The sequence below is a fragment of the Lytechinus variegatus genome, chromosome 12, assembly GCF_018143015.1.
Source record: "Lytechinus variegatus isolate NC3 chromosome 12, Lvar_3.0, whole genome shotgun sequence".
NCBI lineage: Eukaryota > Metazoa > Echinodermata > Echinoidea > Temnopleuroida > Toxopneustidae > Lytechinus > Lytechinus variegatus.
Window position 1 is genome coordinate 985506 of NC_054751.1, and position 23022 is coordinate 1008527.

Consider the following 23022-nt stretch of genomic DNA (forward strand, 5'->3'; position numbering starts at 1 on the left):
ATTTTGCTTAAACTGCCTCTTTTTTCACATCTATCAGTAGAGCATATATTCTTTCTATAGGAGGGCATGTAATACAGATCTTTAAAGAATACGTCATGGATAAAGAGTTTGTATCACCATTCACCATAAGAAAAAGCAAAGAGAGACATTTTGGGGGTATTTTATAGTCCATCAAAGGGAACGTTGTTCACATGTGACATCACACATCCTTGTTGCATTGCCAATGGGAGGATCTCCATATTAGCACTAGTTATTGCAATATTCAAATGCTCATAAATTTCTCATTATTTGTCTGATTTTTCTCAAACTTTCTTTGTTCTTATTCTTTAATTCTTCTGTTTGACACAAGCCTACTTGTTCCAAATGTTTCCTTTCCCCGTTAAAGTAAACTGAAATTATTCATTATAATGTAACTTATTTTCTACATTATATATCAAATACATGTTTCATCATCATAATTGGAATGTAAGTTTGTTTTCACTTATAAGTGTATGTTTGTTTGTCTGTATTGTGGCCCTTTGTAAGCTTAGCTCAGATAATTTATCTGTCTTTGATGTAATATTCGACGGTAAATGTATTATGTATGATGCCAGGTTTGACCCTTCATACTTTTAATTTAGACAAACTAGCCAAATATACTTTTTGTGCACAGGATATGTAAATCTGAAGACAATCAAAATTCCATATGCTTTTAAAGTGTTCATCTGAATTTTAACACTCGTGGGTGTTATTTAAAATCATTAAAGACCAAGTTCACCCCAACAACAAGTTAATTTGATAAAAGATGAGAAAAATGATACAACTGCATAATGCAGAAAATGTCTTCAGAATTTGATGTCTGTTCCTATGAACATAGAACATTTTTAATTACTTAAGAGTGTGATACCGTGCTAATCAAAGCTTACTAAGCTACAATTATAATCAAGAGCTTCTTTTATCATTGATGTTAAAATATTTGATATGGTTTATGCAGTGTAAAAATAGGTTTGTTCTGCATCTTTAATATAATTATTTTGTTAGATTGAGTGAAACTTCAAACTATCATGATTTGTTAATTTATATCTTACTTTGATGATGGATAGTTCCAGCAGTGTGCTTGTTTAATATTTCTCTGTCTTGGAGTTGAAGCTAATCTTGACCTATTCTTGAAACTTCATTGACATTGTATGTGAACAGACTCACACAAGCAACACAAAATTTATTTTAATCTGACTATCTTCAACAGAAAAGCTGTCAAGAAAGTCAAAAGTTAAAATGAAGCTCCTTGGGGCTCCTTCAAATTTGGCTCCTGATGCTTTGACTGCAAAAAGTGAATGTAAATCCGTATTTTGTCAGTAAAACACAAGTATGAGAATGATTACTTATTTCAGCGTTTTTGCTGAAATAATTATGACAAATGACCGTTTATTTCAGCCTTTTTTGCTGCTGAACAAATGATTGATTCCAATAATTGTTGGTTGTTGTGCAGGGTGAAGACTATTGAAATAAGATGATAAGAGATTGTAAATCCGTGTTTGAATTTTTATGAGATTATTAGATTGAAATAATGCAGAATGAATGGTTTATTTTCATTCGGTCTAATGCCAGTTCATCCGATTGCCAACTCTTCTACTATCATTTGGTCTACCATCATTTTGTCTAATATCCACACGGTCTAATTGCCATTTTGTCAACTCTTCATTTTGTCTAATAACCAGTTAGTCCAAGAGCCATTTGCATATAGTCCGTATACCATTTGGTCTAATTAGACTAAATGTTAATTGGGCAAAATGAATGAAAGTAAAACGGGTATTAGACCAACTGCATGAGACAAAATGTTCATAGACCAACTGGTGATTGGATTAAGTGATTATTGGTCCAAATGGTTGTTAGATGAAATGTTGATGGATGGAATGGCATTATGAAGGTAGACATGTGGTGAGTGGATGAATTGGCAGTTTACCAAATTGACAACAGCGGAATAGTCTGTAAGAGTTAAGTAATTTTCAGTCAACTGGCAGGGAATGTCTTTGTGGAATGGGAAGATGAATATTCTTATCAAAATATTAAGATATCATGAAAGAGTTCAGTAATGTTCAGACAACTGGTAGCGAATGTCTTTGTGGAATGGGAATTTGAATTCTTATCAAAGTCTTAAGATATTCAACATCAAGAATTTTGCAGTTTCTTGCAACGATAGAGAAAATAAAATTGAAATGGGGCCACAAAGTCCACAATTAACTAGCTCTACCTTACAGATCTGATTCAAATTTGGTAAATGATTTGTTTTCACATGCGTGAAGGACTTATTTTTTATGTTTGTCAAATATTTTTCATTTCCTTATTTTCATCTATCTAATGTTTGTATTCTGTATGTTTTACAAAACTAATTTGGAGAGATTTTTCTGTTAAAATTATCAGGTTGTGTAATTTAAATGATAAACAGGTAAGTAAATTTTGCCACAGAGAAATAATATTCCACTTTTAATACCAAAATTTCAAAATGAATGTTTGATGACTTATTATCAAGTAAAATAAATGTCTATCATATCAGTATTATAAAAATATGTGCATTGTGTGTATTCATTTTTCTATAAGCTATAAAATGACATGAGGCAATAATGTAAATATTTAATTTAGAAGAATAGAGAATGGGTTAAAGTGGCAACATTGAAAATAATAACCATTAGAAGAGAGCTTCTTCATCAATTCACATATTGTTCCCCCAAAAAAATATTTACTTGTTAAAAGTTAACAAAATGCAAAACAAACACAGGGCAATTTCAAGTGTTGATTTCTTTAAAATATTCTATTTTTTATTTACAATGCATTGCAAACACTCTAAGTATATCTATTTATTGACACATTTTAATACATTTTGTCCAATATAAATCATTTCAATTAGATTTACGTTAACACATACTCACATGCGAACACTGTGTAATAAATTATATTGACACTTCTGCCTAAAGAAGAATTGCCACTTTGAGGTCACCTGTCATTTCACAAAATAGCACACTCCGACTATGAAAGTCTGTGAATCCCCTCACTTCATAATTATTATTACGATGGTCACTCGATGGTTTGCATCATCAATAAAAAGATAGACCTTAAAAAAAGGAATGAAATTGTTGAAATGTGCATTTTTAAAAATAGAATTATTGGCATAACGATGTCAGATTTCAGTGGAAATATTTTGATAGTATATGAAGGCATATATGGCAATCGAACATTAAAAAAAGAGATGAAAGAAGAGCAAGTGAAGGATGGAGAAGTAATAGACAAGTGTTAAAAGAGGAAAGGTAAGATGAAGAAAGAAAATAATTAGGTGGAAAAAAAGAGGTAATTTTGTTTATTCCACTACGAAAGATGTGTAAAAGGAGACATCAAAAAAGAGAGTAGAGAAGAAGGAGGTGGTGTCACTTCAACATTACAAGCGATTTGATTATTTTAATCTCTAAACTTTGCGTTTTTATGCTTAATATCAGGAAATCCGAATGTTTTTAATTCTGCATTACATTTCAAAAAAATGAAGTACTAGTATTCTTAGCACATTTTTGGTTTTGCTGTACTGTTTTAAGACACGCAGTTTGCTCACTTTCTTAACGTTAACATTTGCAATCCATGATGGCGCCTTAACATGATGAATAAATCAATTTATTTATATAAAAAATTTGGAAAATTGAGTTCTGAGGAAGGTTGTATATATTCTGCATTAGACTACCGAGATCAGTATTATTTCTACATGATCTCGGTGATAGTGAAATGTAATCGCCGCCTTCACGAGTGAATAAAATGTCTGTAAAATGGTAAAACACTTATGAATGTCAATTCTATGATTTAGTCACCAACAGCTGTTAGGGCACATATTCCGGTATCACTGGGGATGTACAACGCCGGCACACTACGCGAAACACCCCTCCCTATGCTACTGTAACAAAATTTATAATAGGACTTGCCACCATTGCACTCCATTGATCGTATGGCTTACTTAAACTATACACAATGTACATGTACTTGAAACTACAATAACATTCTTGCAAATGAACTAATATATACCCCACAGATCATTCCTCTGGGTTTTTTTTGATAGATGAAAGAAAATAGTAAGAAAGAGTAAAAGCGGATCACTTCTGATAAAGTAAGAGTCAAGGGCTATAGGCAAGTGTAATTATTATTATCCTCGCCTGCAATAGACTGTCGTGTGGCTGTTCATGAAATGTTTATTATCACTGTCCAATTGGATACTTATACACTTACAGTGTATATATATTTTTCTCATAAAATAAGCATAATCGGTTTTATGTCATAAAATGTGTATGTGGATACCTTTGACATGACAATTATAACTTTGTTCTTTTGTCAATGCAGTTTAAACAAAATGATTATAAGTTATGAAGAGTAACATGCCATTGATGTCAGCCCATAGTAACAGTAATATTGGTAACAGGCGAAATGGCTCAATAAATTTCCTCTCTCTCTTGATCTGTCTGTCACACATTACATGATATCCGCACATCTCTCTCACACACCCACACACACTCACATCACACACACAAACACAAACTCTCCTCTTACCCACAGCTGTCTGCCTCTCCCATTTATCTCTAGCTTTCTGCTCTCTCACTCACTCTCCCCTCTCTATTACACACACACCCACACATATAAACACCCTACCACTACACACACACATCCTCACACCCACCCACGCACCCTCAAATAAAATGGCATGAACGCCCATCTGAAAGACAATGAGAAAGCACTTAAACAAATTCAGCATGACGTAGGCCTACAAATAATTCTATAATCATCTATCAATTCATAATTCGATACATCAATAATTACGTCGACTGCATTACTCATGTTTGTTCTTTTTTACCATAATGTTCTATATTGCTAAATTTATATACTCAGATGTAAACAGTAATTTGTCTTTGTCAATGATATTCTATGCAACCGCCGACGCAGTTATAGTGCTATGCTTGAAGTGTCATCCTCACATAATGCACGGCGCAACGTCCAGCATTAATAAGTATTTTGCTCATGGTTTGGTGATGAAAATGTCCTTCCAATAATATCATGAGAAACGCATGGACAGTAAAATGCCGCGTGATAATGGATAGTAGTCGTCTCGTTGCGGCGCCAACTTTGCGTTTTCTTCTTCATGACTTCCATGTCTAATCCATTTAAAACACACATAATTCGATTTGTACGCATCAACCGAGGACCACCGCGAAAGCACACCATACACAAGTCGATCTTTTTCGCTGTTAGTCCCGCACCTGATCCATTGCATAGGCTTTGTTCCTTTTGTTTTTAATGAATCTAGTCCGCAGTTTCTTAAGAGATCGAAGGTTCTGTCTTTTAAAATAGGAAAGGTCTAATAACCAGACACAAATCCTAACATCATTGCGGCGCCCTCGGCGCTACAGGACAACAGAAATTCTGAGCCTCTCCTCGTAGTCCAGTTACATTTATCGGCTACCATTGGCTACTCTAATCCAAATCCTTCTGCATTGGAGATGGCGATTGTTAGCTTCTGCTTCAACTGTCGTTTGCTTTTATAAGGAGGCAAAATGAGCTGGTTGAAGCATGTGTGAGACATGGGAAGCCTAAATGAACATGAAAATGAAGAAAGGAAAGACATGTTTAGATTTCATGAGCATGTACATTTTTCATTCGAACATCATACTGGTGCTATGTCGGGAATTCTTATGACTAGCAATGGAAATGTCTTTTGAATAGCATGCGCAAATCTGAATGACATTGGGGGTAAGGTGCATGCAGCTTTGGGGTCGGGGTATATACCTTTTTTAAGAGCCCTTCAATCTCCAAACTGACCCTTTTTATCATCAACTCCCATAGGCGAAGCTACTATAAACCAAAGGGAAATATTTTGGTACATATTGTGGTACAAAATGAGGTAGACAATCCCAGGATCCAATAATCAAAGCTTTAAGGATTCGTCCATAAAAGATGTCAGCCAGAAATGTGAGAAGATATGACTCCAAAAAGTAATGGAGTGTGATGTTCGTGATTATACTTAAGGCGTGAGATGTGTCGAGAAGAAATAACTGAGATGCTTTAAGTTCAAACGATAAGACCACTGAGAATTTATGCTATGTCAGTATTTTGGAATGTATTCGCTGTTCATTGAACTTGTCCAGTAACAGTATATAGTGATCATTCAAAACTCATATTATTAGGAATTTTATCAAGTCAATTCTTGTAGGCATGCAAAGGGCAGTTTATCTCGTGAATTTTCAAAGGATGTCCTCTTTTTTAGGTATGATGTTAAAATGAGTAATAGGGGTGTGGTAGCATTGATAGGATGGTCTTAAATCATCAATGATACATCAACTGCATAGCAATATTCAAAAGTTATCAATATCATGGTTGCAAGTTGCCAGGTTTTAACTTTGGCTCTATGTGAAGAGTTTCCATCAGAGCCACTTTCACCGGAGCAGATCCCTATCATGCATAATGGCTAAGGAAGTCCACCCAGTCCACAAGAGATATTTTTTTTAAATGAATGAAACATTTACTCACATGTTTGAGGAGGTATCAACCCTTATGATCTTGAATGACATCTCACCCATACCGCCGATAGGGATGCGATCACTACCGGTGGCAAACAGGAGCAACTTCTTCTGAAGAGGGAGGGGATAACCCTTGGCAACCTCCCAGAAGTATCTGGTTGAGAGTAAAAGAAAAATATAGACATTTTAATGATTTGAGATTAGGCTTAGACTATTGATAGTTCAAACTGATGAGGTTACTGATTTTTTAGACAGCAATAACCGCCGTTACTGGGGATTTATTTTAAAACGTATGACATTTTACTATTGTTGGTGAGTGTAGCGAACGTAGTTCAGCAGATCAACCAGTATACGACTATAGCGTTTGGTCTACTGATTTTCCATCTTTTTGGTTGTCTAAAAAAATGTATGGTTCAACGCTGTAATTGTCAATAATTTATTATATGCATTATTATTGTTATTATTATCATTATTATTATTATTATCATCATCATTATTATTATTATCATTATTATTATGTGCATTAAAAAATAGATTAATTTCTTATATGTATTGATGGTGCCACATCCCACCGCTGCCACCAAATCTATGCAGAGATATTTAAATGAACTTTACGCTAGGCCTGCACTCACTGGAGTAGCCAAGTATTTTCATAAGGGGGCCACGGAGAGAGAGGGAGCGAAGCAACCAAGCAGGAAATGGAATAAGTTAGACAAGAAAGGCAACTGGATGGAAAAGTATGAAACAACATCTCTGAAAATATGTGAGAGTGTGGGGTAACTGAGCCAAAAAAAAAATAAGAAGCTAATCAAGCTATCATAGCAAAATTTGAGTTCATTTATCTAAAAAGCAAAGACCATCTTACTTGATTGTGACGTCATCTTTGTCAAAGCCATCATATAAGGTGACTTATACTTATACTTCGTATAAGGTGACCTTAAACAGATTTAGAAACATTATAAAAATGTTTGGTTCGACGCTCTAATTGTCAATAATTTATTACAGAGTCTGCATTAAAAAAGTCTAATTTCTTATATGAATTGATGGTGCCACATCCCACCGCTGCCACCAAATCTATGGAGAGATATTTAAATGAACTGTACGCTAGGCCTGCACTTACTGGAGTAGCCAGGGGCCACGGAGAGAAAGAGAGAGCGAAGTAACCAAGCAAGAAATGGAATTAGTGAGACAAGAAAGCAACTAGGTAAAAAATATGAAACAGCATCTCTGAAAATATGTGAGGGTGTGTGGTAACTGAGCCAAAAAAAAATAAGAAGCTAATCAAGCTATCATAGCAAAATTTGAGTTCATTTATCTAAAAAGCAAAAACCATCTTACTTGATTGTGACGTCATCTTTGTCAAAGCCATCGTATAAGGTGACCTTCTCCAGCTCGTCGTAGTCTATAATGGGAGACCCGCAAACCAACATCTCAACTTCCTCAGGCCGAAGCATAATGAGAGCATTGGAGGCACAAACGCTGTGAAAGCCATGGTAGAATGCAGCGAATTGTTCATAGACTGAATTGTTGAGAAGAAAGTTCACGTACAGATCCACGTATTCTACAGAGAAAGAAACAGATTTAAAAACAATTTAGTATAATTTGTAACAAATATGTCCAAACCCGCCATTTCTGAATTGCTAATGCTGTCATCCTTATCAAGATCCCTATGCCCCGAAAAGCTTAATCGTGCCCGTGAGTCGCCATTTTTTGTTTGCGTCTTTAAGACACTTCTAATCCTATCTTTGGTTGGTAAACAGGAATTACATTTTTAACTCGGGGGGGGGGGGCTAGGGTGGCGCCATGGGGATGATAATTTTTCAACGAAAATGGAAATTGATATGCTTACAAGTAGAGCAACAGTGTAAGATATTAAAGACAAATTTAATCAGCTAGAAACACTTGTAGAATTATTGAGACATGCATGAACATGTAGTCTGTTTCATGTTTTAATTATATTCTGATATAATTATTGTTGAACAAATTCGAGAGATTTTCTATTTGGGTTTGTTTATGAATGAATCGGTAAAGCCGGGCGGTAAAGCCGGGCGGTAAAGGAATATCTGAAAAAAGTAATAATCATAATCCTTATGAGTTATGTACTCGCAAAGTCTCACTTATAAATCATACCTCTCCTGTTGTTATTCGTCACAAAGATATCTCCGCCATTTGGTTTAAGGTCGTAGGTCATCGTCGTTCCATAGACGGGAATTGAACACTGGAATACAAAATAATGTATCGATTCGTTACCTTTTTTTCGATCGAAGTCAAAAGCCGTGACCAACTCTATTGTAGGGGATAGGCATTATTGAGCGATATGGTATTATATCACAATTTTTTTTTTTTAATGAAATTGGATTTTCATCATGCGTCAACTGATCAATGTCAAAGAACATTGTTACCGGTACTAAAACATGAATATAAATCAAATGATTAATTCATGAACTACTTCGCAGTTATCAAACAGTGCCAATATGAAAGTATATCGGGATATGACATTGAGGTACTTGAACAATAGGAGAGAAACGTGAATACGACTCAGAATAGAAAACGGGGAAAGTAGGGGGTTAAAGGCAACGAGAGAGAGAGAGCAAAAGAGATTTGAAAACAGCAAGAGAGAGTTTAGAAAGAGAGGGAGTATTAGGAAGAGAGAAAGAGGGAGAGAGAGAGAGAGAGGGAGATGGAGAGAGAGAGGGGGAGAGACAGACAGACAGAGTAAGACGCACGATTTCAGTATTTTCAGAAACCTGATAAATATACGTTAACTCTTGTGACTCATAAGATTATAACATTTGATTGGCTTGTATAAAACAAATAGAAATCTGCAATACCTTAGGCATAATCTTTTTTATAAGACTTATCAGTAAAAATGGGATTATTATCTGTGTTTTAAAACTTCAAATTAATAATCACATATCATCACCTGAAACGTCGTACACAGATCTTCCTCCACGTCTCCGCTGTACTCTAAGAGTTCCTTCAACCCGTGACACAGATCCTGAAATGTAGTTAAAACAAAAATTACTTAATCATCGACGATTAAAGAAATCACTTCAACGCATACATCACAGAGATTAGTAACATCAAGTGCATTGTTTAACATATATATCCTATCAAATGGTAGTAAACATTCAACCCTCTAATTTCATCCTTATTTTTTTAAGAATATATATATTTTTTTTGAAATATCAATTTAACACACGAGTCTCGGGGAAATGTTTGACGTTCGTGAAACCTACGGGATTGACTTGTTCGAGGTCTTCGAGGGTGACTTTGCACCTTCCCACATGAGCTTGAGGTTTGTTGTATGGCACGACTGCGGGGCTCAGAAGCTTCTTGTAGGTGATGGCAGGGAATCGGATGTCGAGGATGATACTGTTGTAGACTGCTAGACCCATTAACTGGATAAAACGACGGTTGTCAAGGAAACAAAGAGTATTCACGCAAGAGAGAAAGAAACAAATATTATATAAGGTGATAATGATGATTAGGAGGGTAATGGCTACTAAACTTTCCCCTTAATAGCGAGATGGTAGTGTAGATTTCTGATCATCATCAAGTTCATCATCATTATCACAATCACCATCACTATCAGCAAAACCTTTACTATGATCCTCATCGTCGTCATCATTATCATTATCACCATCATAATCATTATCTTCTTCATCATCGCCATTATCATCATCATTTTCAGCGCCATCATCATTATCATCATCATCATGAACATCCTCATCACCGCCACCATCATCATCTTCATTAAAATCACCATCATCAACAACATCATTATCATCATTATTATGATCTTTATCATCATCATCATCTTCATCATTATCATCATCACCATTATCATCATCATCAACATCATCATCATCATCATCATCATCATCATCATCAGTTTTACTCTATGCCCTACCAAGTAGATTCTATGTCTTGTATACCGATTTAAGTGGATTATATTCATGGCGAATATTGAGCTTAACATCGCGATGTTATCATATAAAGGCGGCATATCTTTGATCAGCGCCATTTGTTTCAGAAAGGAACGCAACTTGATCTTTAAGTGCAACTGACTTTTTAAGTTGAAATTCAGTGCATCTTACCCCCCCCCTCTAAACTTATCTCTCTCTCTCTGCAATATAACCCTCTTACTCAGCGAGATATCATTTTAGAGATAAAAGGATACAACTCCAACCAGATTGAATTCTTGATTGCAATCAGTGGAGGCGGGGTTAAACCAGAAACAATGCGTCTTCTTGAAGTACGTGAACATCCCTGAGTAAAATAAATCAAACACAAGAAAATGTGCCTTAATTATGAACTTGTGCACGAAAGATACAACACCATACTACCCCCAAAAAAATAATGGAGATAGAGAATGGACTTTTAATAGAGAATGGGCTTTTAACACCCCCACTCCACCCCCCTGACGCGAGTATCTAGTTTTAATATGCCATATGAGGCCCGTTTCATAAAACTTATTAAAATAACAGATTTGCAATAATAGTTAAAAGCTACTGAAAAAATGAAATCTAATTGGCTGATAAACTGAGATAGTAAATTTGTTTAAGAAACTGTCCATTTGATATTATAATAAGTCCTTATGAAACGGGACTATTTTTTTGCAGATTTTTCTGCATTTATTGATAATCCAATGCATGAATCTCAGTAATCGTAATGCATATAAACAAATACAAAAATAAAAGACAGAATTACAAAATGTGACAATTACATAATAGAAGAATAATTTACATAGATATGCATGTAAGCAATAACAAATTAAAACAAAATGCAGTGCCCCGCTATCGTAAGCAAAATGCTTCAGAGAATAGTAGCCTGAGAGCTTTCACTATTTTCTCATACTCTATGTCATTATATTCCTTCGGACATTAAACATGAAACTGACTAGACTTTCTGCATAAAAAACATCTATGATAGTATATTGCGAGTGTGTTTTTAGTTACTTCACTTTGCTCCATTAATAATGCATTGTAACCCTAAAAAAAACATATTCCCTCATATACGGAACTCATTAGCCACTGATTAGCATTACAAAATCTATACGTGTATTTGGGCCTAGACAAAAATGGGGATTCTGCTCAATATCTCTTGTGAAAAATGAATTACGAAAGCCATTCCATAAATCTGAATATTTCAATGGTGATTCATACCGTATTCTTCTCTGAAGATCTTTCTTAGGAGTAACAGGAACCACTCCTTTGTGAGACCACCCATGTCAAGACCCGGCTCACCCGCGAAAGACACCCGGAGTTTCTTCTTCAAGTCTTGCTTCTTATTGGCAACCTATAAGATAATCATAACATTATCTTCGTCAGATCATTGCATTATGTTAAGGCCTGTCTTAAGGTTTAGTATATTAGGGTCCGATAATGGAATGATTGGTCTTTAATTTCTAGAATTATGAAATTCAATAGTTTACCTCGTGGAGGGAATCAGAGACTAGATGTGAACGTCGTACTTTGAGATTTAGGAAGAGCATGTTCATATTTGGCATCTCACGTTGTTGAACTTTAGCTACCAGAGTTCTCTGAAGAAAAAAAACAATAACCACATCAAGTTTTACATTACTCCTTAACTGGCTATCAACCATGAATAGATCTAAATAATATTAATCATAACAAATAAGAATAATAGTAAAGTTAATAATGATACTAATATGCATTTATGTTTACCGACATCTATCAGGACGTGCAATTTTGTATTACATATAGGTTTTATTTTTTTTATATAGAGTCCTATAATTATGCATATAGCTTTTTATATCATGTATTGACTGATGAAGCACACGTATATAGAATTTGCCTTTTAAAATTTAAGATCATTGATGCTTGAAGTAATAACTGTTGCGATGATTCGTCAAAATAGAAAACTTCAAAAAAAAAATAATAACATTCCTGACTTGGAATCACATTAAACCCATTTTTAGCCCATTGAATAAGACGAAGATGCATCATATAATTTGGATAGAGAGATCCGGGGCCGTTTAATTAAGCTGTTCGTAAGTTAAGAGCGACTTTAAAGGGGTGGTCCAGGCTAGCAAAACACTGAAAATTTTATCAAAATCGGATAACAAATAATAAAGTTATTGAAGTTTAAAGTTTAGCAATATTTTGTGAAAACAGTCGTCATGAATATTCATTAGGCGAGCTGATGATGTCACATCTCCACTTTCTGTATTCTTATGTTATTACATAAAATCATGTATTTTTTTCATTATTTCATACTTGTGTGAATAATGTGTCTCCCATATAATGAAATAAGTTGCAGCAATAAATATCTAATGCACTAAATCAGTTGTCAATCCAATTTTTCTAGTTCTTGGAGGAAAAAAATTTGAATAAACCTAATTTCATATAATAAAATACAAAAGAACAAGTGGAGACGTGACATCATCAGCCCACCTAATGAATATTCATGACGACTGTTTTTACAAAATATTACTCAACTTTAAAATTCAATAACTTTGCTATTTGTTGTCCGATTTTGACGAAATTTTCGGCATTTTGCTCAGTGAATTCTACTCTATTTATTAAGCTATAAATACTTTCAGCCTGGACCACCCCTTTAAGAACGACTGGTGAACCTTTCTTACGCGCTTAACCATCGCCAATGAACATAACATTTACCAAAAGAAAGGATCACCAGTCGTTCTTAAAGTCGCTCTTATCTTACGAACAGCTTTATGAAACACCCACCTGGTACATATTGATCTGTAGTAGATATGGAAACACTGTCAGTGTTAGATTGTTCTGCGAGTCGAAATGTAGATTAAAACTCACTCGATAGTTTTTGTTCAACATTATTACGTTAATCTAAAGACTAACCCAGTCCACAGAAGGGCAGATTTAGATCATTACTATAAAAAAATGAAAGGCAATCGATCGACAGAAGGAAATGGGGCATATTGTGTGATAATTACAATTTATACAATTTCATTTATACAACCTCGTGTCACAAATGAATAGATTATAGGCTATACACCTGCAATCAACAAAAATAGAGGTTGAATAAAAATGGTTGAAATATGACATTTCTGTCGATTCTCAATCTTAAATTAGCATTTGCAGACCAAAGCTAAATTATTTTTGCAGAGATTATATTATCTAGTATCTCTATATGGCATTATGCATTTCCTTCAGCAAGAAATTGATCCACAATGTGCTGCACTCAACCCAGGTGAGGTAAATGGGTACCTGGCAGGAATTTATTCCTTGAAACGCAGCGCGCGTAACAGCTGCAGTGCTAATGCTGCATAATACTGTAGAGCGCTTAGAGACTTCTGACAAAGTAAGTTTTTAAGTGGAATTAAAATGATGCAATCTGTAACTGTTACATCAAATTTACAAGGGATGCAAAATATTTGATCGGAAATTTACCATTTCCTGCAATACTCGACATATATATATATATATATATATGTGTGTGTGTGTGTGTGTGTGTGTGTGTGTTAAACAATGTGTTAACAATGGACATGTTAAACCAGTCGCATATTTTTTGAACCTTGGTATGGGAAGTGATCTTTTGTTTATAATAGGTGAAATATATCATGCAATTCCAAGTGATTGGAGAAATGATTTAGGTTCGATACAATTTTGTGACATAGACTTAATTAATTATAATATAAACTTGCTTCTGTTGGGGAGGGAAATTAGCTTTAAGGAGGTATTATCAAGAAAAATATATGAATATTTTATTAAAGAATTGCAAAAGTCATATGATTTACAGATAAGAGATGGACAAAATAATTATAATTATACAGAGAAAGAAATTAGTGAATGTTTTTTTAGACCCAGAATAACATTATTAATTGGAAGACAGAGGGAATTTCAATTTAAGCTTCTGCATGGGGCAATTTACACTAAAGTTAATTTGTTTAGATTTGGATTTGTTGAAGATAATCTCTGTTCGTACTGTAAACTGGAAACGGAAACATATTCCCATATATTTTTGTCTTGCTTAAAGGTCAAACTGATATGGGAAACTCTGATACAGCGATTTGAATTAGATGAAATAAAGGACTTGAATTGGCGGGATATATTTGTTGGTTTGTCAGGCAATACAAATAGAATAAAAAGTTGTAATACTATTATCTTTATGGTAAAATATATATTATTTATATTTAGAAAGGAGGGGGTTTTACCAACCATTGACGATATACATAAACTTATTTTAGAATATAAGGATCAAGAAAAGAAAATAGCTATTAAAGTGGGGAAATTAGGGCGGCACTTGCAAAAATGGGAAACAGTAAAATTGTGACAAGGTTAAGTTGTAAGTCTTTATTTACTTTCAATATATGTAATGCTTCTCCCGTGAGCTTGTTATATTCAAAATTTTTCATCGAATTGTTTTGTACTTTTAAACATGATTTATTTATAATGAGTGTGAGCAGATCTTCTGGGCAGTGTTGTGTTGGGTGTGTGTGTGTGTGTGTGTTTGGGTGTGTTTTGTGGTGGGGGGGAGGGGGAAGTTTGGTCTTTAAGCATTTTTATAATAACTGATTTCATTGTTGATTTTTTTTTAAAGATATATATGACTCATGATTTTGTTAAGTTAGTGGAAAAAAGTGAAAATATGAAGTGTAAAGTATTATATATGATTTGAAATGTTAAATTGAAATGTTATGTTCATGAAATCAGAATAAAAACATTATTCAAAACAAAAAAAAAGTGTGTGTGTGTGTGTGTGAGTGGGTGTGTGCGTGCGTGTAAAGTTATATATATATATATATATATAACTTGAAAAAGAAATTACATCACTCGAGGAAGATCTAGGGCAATCTCCTAATAGTCCTTCAGTTATCAAAAATATAGAAGCTAAAAAAGGTCAGTTAAAGAAATTATATGATGAGTCAGTAGATGGGCTCAAGGTAAGGTCTATAGAGCGGTTTGGTATGAAGAGGGTGAACATAATAAAGAATACTTTGAACAGTTACTTCGCTCCAATAAGAAGAAAACTGTAATAAGGGAATTGATCAATGACACTGGGGAAGTAGTGAAAGAAATGAAAGAAATACAGTTAATTCTTAGAGAGTTTTACGGAAAGTTGTATTCAGGAAATTTAAATATAGAGGCTGACTTAAAAGCTAACAGTGTATTTTGTAAAGACTTACCGCACCTAAGTGTTGAAAGTATGAATACTTGTGACGGAAAAATTACCAAAGAAGAATGTTATAAAGCGCTACAAAGTATGAAACTTCTGGAAATCTCCTGGAAACGACGGGTTTACTGTAGAATTTTTTTTTACATTTTGGCCGCTTTTAGGAGGGTTACTGGTAGATGTCTTAAACGAAGCATTTGAAAAGGGTTGTTTATCAACCTCTCAAAAACAAGGTGTTATAACATTAATTGAAAAAGATGGCAAAAATCCTTTATATGCTAAAAACTATAGACCAATTACATTGTTAAACACTGACTATAAGATAATCGCAAAGATAATGGCAAAACGAATAAAGGACGTTTTGAATGACATTATTTCTCCTGATCAAGTTGGCTATATAAATGACAGACACATTGGTGAAGCTATACGTTTGATAGATGATGTAATTTTTCACTGTAACAATTACTGTGAGGAAGAGATTTTCCTTATAGCAGTCGATTTCCAAAAGGCTTTTGACTCTGTCTCACATAACTTTCTTTTTAAAGTATTAGAAATATTTGGGTTTGGACAGTATTTTTGTTCTTGGGTTAAAACCATGTATAACGGAATTAGTAGTTGTATTATGAATGGAGGTCTCTCCACTGGTTATTTTGATATTAAGAAAGGGTTAAGGCAGGGTGACCCACTTTCACCGTATCTGTTTTTGGTAGTTATAGAAACCATGGCTCACGCGCTTAGGAATGATAGTGTTATTAAAGGAGTGGAATTTGGTGATTCTGAAGTTCGACAAATTTTATATGCCGATGACATGACTTTGTTTGTTAGGGATGAAACATCAATTAAAAGAATACAGGACATATTCCAAGCTTTCCATGACTTAAGCGGTTTAAAGGTTAACATAGAAAAAACTAATATAATGAGGATAGGAAAAAACAGGAATGACCTGGGAACACTACCATTTGGCAATATTGTAACGGAAATGAAAATTTTAGGCGTATATTTTTCCTTGGATGTAAAGAGGATGGAAAACCTGAATTATAAGGAGATTTTGAGTAAAATAAAAAGGATTCTGGGATGGTGGAAACAGAGAGACGTGACAATAATGGGGAAAGTACATTTGCTTAAAACATATGCCTTGTCAAAACTGAATTATGTTTCGTCATCATTAGTTGTTCCAAAGTGGGTAGTAACAGAGATCAAGAAAATTTGTTTTGAATTTATATGGAACGGAAAAGACAGAATTAAAAGAGACATTTGTTACCAGGACTACGGAAATGGCGGCTTAAGGATGATAGATTTTGATTTATTTGTGAAAACTCAGAGTAATGTGGTTAAAACGGTTGCTTTATGGGGAAAGAAATATGGGCTGGAAGCGTTATTTTGACTATAGCTTTAGAAAAGTGGGAGGTAGGTTTATTTCACTCTGTAATTACGATGTTAAATTATTAAATTTAAAAGCACCAGTGTTTTATTTTGAGATGTTAAGGGCTTGGCAAGATATGGAGGAAAATCGGAATTTTAGTGCAGGAAAAGCTAATCCAATTTTTTTCAATAATAAAGATTATATTTTGAGAGGTAAAATGATTTTTGATGAAGACTGTTTAAGAAAAATATTTATCTAGTAGGTCACATTTTCGAGGAAGAGCAGGTGAGAACAATCGATTATTTTCATAATTTAGGTTTGAGTGCTGAAAATATCATGGAAATTTGGAAGTTAACTGATGTAATTTTGAAAAGCGGAAAATATAATGGGAATTTCCACCATTTATGCTCGAATGACGTACACAAGTACAATATCTCTTTGAAGATGTTTGGAAAGATAATTTTACTGAAAGATGTACCTTCTAGAAAGGTTTATGAAAATTTTGTAATAAATTTACAACATCTCTATACTTTACAAATAAGGGATGGCCACAATAATTTTGATGTCTCAAAAAAAGAAATCTCGGGAATATTTATAAGACCTAGAATCACAATAATCTTACCAAAAGTAAGAGAATTTCAATATAAATTACTTCATGGTGCAATATACACCAACGAACATTTGTTCAAATTTGGTTTTATAGATACTAATATCTGTTCATTCTGTAAACACAACCCGGAATCTTGTGAACATTTATTCTGGCTTTGTAATGATGTTAAAGCTTTATGGCAGAGGGTCATTGGAAAACTTAGTTTGATAAAGCTTCAAAATGCAGAGTGGAAAGATATACATGTGGGAATTAATGGATCCGATCTTGAAGTGAAATTTTGTAACACGGTAATCTTTTTAATGAAATATATCATTTTTAGATCAAGGTCAGAAGGTAGAGTTCCTACTCAAGACGAGAGTATTCAGAGAGTCGTAGAATATCGAAATGAAGAAAAAGCAATAGCTATTAAAAGGAACAAGTTAGACAAGCATTTATTAAAATGGGAGAGAATGTACCGAAATGGCAGGACTGAGGGCGATATCCAGGTGTGATTTGGGAGAAAGTGACTGTGTAGGTGTGTGTGAGGGTGTATGTGAGGATGGGTGCATGTGTGATTTGGGGGGAGGGAAAATGAAGTTTTCCTTTGGGATGGGTGATTCTTTGGGATGTTTTTTGTTTTGTTTGTTTTTTACTCGTCTATTTTTTTTTTGATTTGCTTTGTTTTTGATGAGTGCAAGCCAAGTAATTTCATATAGTTTTAAATCATTGTTGAATATTTGATACATGAAAGGAAAAGTGTTAGGCATATTATATGTATTTTTTTAAGGGGATCCTAGTGTCAGTATATCTATTTGTTTATTGGTTTGTTTTGGATTTGGGTCTCCTTTGTTTGTTCTTTCTTTGTATTCCATGTATAAATCGCCCTCCACAAATGAGCAAGGGAAGACTTTTTGTTTGGGGCGGGGGGGGGGGGAGGAGTGGTGTTTCAACCATTTTTATAACTGATTTCATTGTTTCTCCTTTAAGTTATATATGATTTATGCTTGTATTAAGTTAGTGAAAAAAGTCAAAATATGAAATGTAAAATATTATTTTATGTGTTTTGAAATGTTAAATTGAAATGTTATATTTTTGTTCATGGAATCAGAATAAAACAGTATGAAAAAAAAAATATATATATATATACTGTACATATATTACCAATATATATATATTTTAATATGATAAAAGTGATCTTACCCTTGCTGTCATTATCATCTGCTGTTCTGAATCTTTCTGCATGATGCTCCTCTTAGCCTGAAGGCTCAGAACAAACGGATACTGGCAAAATGTGAAGCTAAAATAAGAAGAGATGAGAAGAAAAAAAATTATACCACTAATTTTCATTGATGTGAAATAAGTCAATATAAGAGTAACGTAGATATAGTAAATCATCCGAATATATGAAAAATGATTGGTAAAAGGTTCTGAAAGCTTCAAAATAACATGACTTAAAGTCTTAAATTATAAAGTTGATTGCTAACATGGATTGTATTCAACTCTCAAAATATACAATAACTGATTTATATCTGTTGAATTGTAAGCATTGCTCGCCAACATGTATTTAATAAAATTCATAAAGTAACTTACATTATTTTGTTGATTGCCAACATGAATCCAATGCTCAAAGTTTCATAAAGGAACTTACATTATTTTGTTGATTGCCAACATGAATTCAATACGTAGAGTTGACAAAGGGACTTATATCAGTTGATTGCAAACAGTGTATTCAATTTGATAAAGGAACTACTTTGTTGAATGCCAACAAATTTCAGTGCGTATTGTGGCAAAGTGACTTATATCAGTTGATTGCAAACAGTGTATAGTGACTTATATCGGTTGATTGCCAACATTGTATTCAATTTGATAAAGGAACTTATATTTGTTGTGTTGATTGCCAACATAATATTTAGTGCGCACAGTGTGACAAAGTGACTTATATCAGTTGATTGCAAACAGTGTATTCAATTTGATAAAGGAACTACTTTGTTGAATGCCAACAAATTTCAGTACGTATTGTGGCAAAGTGACTTATATCAGTTGATTGCAAACAGTGTATAGTGACTTATATCGGTTGATTGCCAACATTGTATTCAATTTTATAAAGGATCTTATATTTGTTGTGTTGATTGCCAACACAATATTAAGTGCGCACAGTGTGACAAAGTGACTTATGTCAGTTGATTGCAAACAGTGTATTCAATTTGATAAAGGAACTATTTTGTTGATTGCAAACATAATTCAGTGCGTACAGTGTGACAAAGTTATATCGGTTGAATGCATTGATAAAGGAACTATTTTGTTGATTGCAAACATACATTCAGTGCGCACAATGTGACAAAGTGACTTATATCTGCTTATTGCAAACAGTGTTTTCAATTTGACAACAGAACTTACATTTGTTGATGGCCGACAGGGTTTTGCCATGCGTGGTATTCCTTCATAAGATCGATGTTATCCAGAGTGTTGTTATAGAAACACGTGTATGGTATCTTCAAAGGTTTACACATTGAGTTGGATGCATCTGTTTAAAAATAAAATGTTTTATTTTACTGTCTCAAAAAAGTTCACCCAGTCACAACATTGAGACAAAGTATGAAGCGCTCAACATTGGAAGCAAATTCGTATTCACAGTAATCTCCAATATACTTAATCTCATACTATAATTAATGATTTGAAATCGCATGAAATTGTCATGTACTATAATTCTACAAATCCCATGTACGAAATCATTACACCTTTATTGTCAAGACCTAGAAACTAAAGAGTAATGATTCTTCTTTTTTAAGCAAGTCGTTGCATGTGTATAACTTCTTTTCTGATAGAACATTGATTGGGAAGGATTGTGGTGATTCAGATTTAGGATGAGTTTGATAGAAAGTATGATTGAAATAATAACCCCTTAAACATGTTCCGATGAAGTCAGCACTATATCATGAGCGGAATATCATCATCATTATTATTAGTAACATTATTCATTGTTTTACTGAGGAGATAGTACGCAGCAAAAACTGTGGTGTTAACCGGTGTACATAGAGGACCACACCAGTTATTTTACACCGGTGTTAAATTGGTGGTGTTAGTTTTACACCTATAGGTGTTATTACAACACCTTTTGTTGTTACATTTACACTCTTTAGTGTTATGTTTAATCTCTAGGGTGTAATTTTAACACCTCAAGGACTGTTGTGGTCCTCTATTAAAACCAATTGGTGTCAGTTTTAACAACGCAGTTTTTACAGTGTATAATGACTCACTGAGTAAGGCGAGGACTTTGGTAGCACTGGGTATCCACCAGGAGCATTTACCAACAGGCGGTAAATCATCACTTTTTGGCGGGAAAAGACGGACGGATGTAAACTGTTGCAATCGTTCTACGATCGACTTAAAGTTGGCAGCAGGTAACCTGGATGAGAAGAGAATAGAAAGTCAGTAGGAATTCTCTGCTCGGTTGGACTTATGGCGGCCTCATGAAGGAGTCGATGATGAAGACAACGATGATGATTAAGATGATGATGACGATGCTGATAAATGACGATGAGGGAAATGATTGAGATGACGATGATGTGATGATGATGATGGTGATGATGATGATGTTGATGATGGTGATGATGATGGTGATGATAGGATGATGATGATGTGATGATGATGGTAATGAAGATGATAATGATGATTGATGATGATGATGGTAGTGGTGGTGGTGGTGATGATGATGATGATGATGATGGTGATGGTGGATGTATAGTGGTGACGATGATGATGATAAGGACGAAGAGAAATCTTGAACAATGGTGGTGGAAAATTACGACGATGATAGTAATAGTGTGGAAGGGGATGGTGACGATGATGACGCCGATGACGAGATTATGATTACAATGACGATTGATGATGATGGAAATGAAAACGATATAATCTTTATTATTCTTGTAATTTCTTTTTATGTGAAAAAATACTATCAAACTTACACAAATAGTGCAGGATAGCATTGGATACATGATCCTTTGAATGACAACATAAAACTCATATTACATTGTTCATCTTAAGAGAGAAAACTTGGCACAATATTCGAATAAATAATAGCTCTCAATCAATAATTTTATTGTGGTCATTGTTATTTGTAATGGGTGTGATCAAACATTTTAAATTTATTTTTGCATATGAAAATAAATCTATATTCTATCGAAACATTGAGTAATTATTCTCTTTACCATACTTTTCATTCCCTATATTCTACATGTATGTTTTCGTGTTTCTTGTCTTTTCTCTCTTTGTTTCAAATATGAAAAAGAAAATCATGCTTGGGGAGGGGCGGTGGCCCCTGGAAAGCCGCCCTGAATGCAATCGTATAATAAAAACGGGTGACATCGATCACATACCCCTTAAACCAATGCACCATATAATGATGATCATTATCTGCCAAGGTGGAAAGCTGTCTTAGAAGATGAGCAAATATAACAAACGTCGAGGTCTTGTCAAACTGCGGGTTCTGGGGGGAAAAAATGAAATCAATAATGTTCAAGTTAGAGGATAGTGGTCGAATAAATGAGTGACACTCCTCGGTATACGTCATATCATTATTTTCTTTCTCGGTCGCTATACTCTCTCGACGGAGGAAGGGCTGGGCGGAGCAATCCTCTTCCCCTTTTCTTTGTCTGTTCCTGTCCATGCTCGTTTGTCTGTCTCTCTCTTTCTCACTCGGCATCGCAGCTTTCCATCTCCTCGCTGTTTCTCTTTATCTCTCGCTAGTTCTCATCCCCGGCAATTTTCTTATTCAGAGTAAAAGTGCCTTTCTATTCTGAGTCTTTTTAATCAAATGAATAAAAAGTCATTTTATATATTTATTAATTGATTGATTAATTAATTAATTTATTTATTTATTTATTTAGTTATTTATTTATTTATTTATTTATTTATTTATTTATTTATCTATTTATTCATTTATTCATTTATTCATTTTCATTTATTAATTTATTATCTATATATTTATTTATTCATTTTTTTTTTTTGGGGGGGGTTAATTTGATCCCCTAACATCGGATCGTTTTTAAATTTCTTCTCTCTTGAAGTTTTCAATCTAATAGATTTAGAATTAAATCTTATTCGATCCAATTTTGTATAATTGATCCCTGACCACAATATATCGGTTTGACTTTCAATCTACGGAATTTAGAAAGTTTGTAATGAATTAATAAATAATCAATCATGTTTTTGTGGGGAAAATTTTACTCTGGTGATAATTCAAGCATATCAGGCTCCCATGATAAAGTGCATATAGATTCCTATCGATGAAAAGAAGGCAATGGTGGTGTCACGCTATGAACACCATCAGTAGATATGAGCGAAGTAATTAATTTCGAATTTTGTGCACTTATCTTTATGAGTACGACCTTTTGATTACTACTGTATTCTACAAGTGAATCAGAGACGACCGCATA

General features: G+C 34.0%; 1 protein-coding gene across 1 annotated transcript in view; it reads right to left on the reverse strand.

Annotated features, from left to right (window-relative positions):
• Positions 1 to 2765: 2765 nt before the first annotated feature.
• The window catches only part of LOC121425169 (probable E3 ubiquitin-protein ligase HECTD2), a 37782-nt gene continuing 17525 nt past the window's right edge, over positions 2766 to 23022 (reverse strand). Inside the window, exons 6-18 of the mRNA XM_041621170.1 lie at positions 21964 to 22073; positions 20845 to 20993; positions 19985 to 20111; positions 18788 to 18884; positions 11956 to 12063; positions 11687 to 11819; positions 10702 to 10790; positions 9758 to 9919; positions 9442 to 9516; positions 8649 to 8736; positions 7857 to 8079; positions 6529 to 6672; positions 2766 to 5591 (exon numbers count right to left, since the gene is read on the reverse strand). Coding sequence (XP_041477104.1) covers positions 5471 to 5591; positions 6529 to 6672; positions 7857 to 8079; positions 8649 to 8736; positions 9442 to 9516; positions 9758 to 9919; positions 10702 to 10790; positions 11687 to 11819; positions 11956 to 12063; positions 18788 to 18884; positions 19985 to 20111; positions 20845 to 20993; positions 21964 to 22073 — 1626 coding nt within the window. The 3' untranslated portion in view covers positions 2766 to 5470. The remainder of the gene's footprint in view (positions 5592 to 6528; positions 6673 to 7856; positions 8080 to 8648; positions 8737 to 9441; positions 9517 to 9757; positions 9920 to 10701; positions 10791 to 11686; positions 11820 to 11955; positions 12064 to 18787; positions 18885 to 19984; positions 20112 to 20844; positions 20994 to 21963; positions 22074 to 23022) is intronic.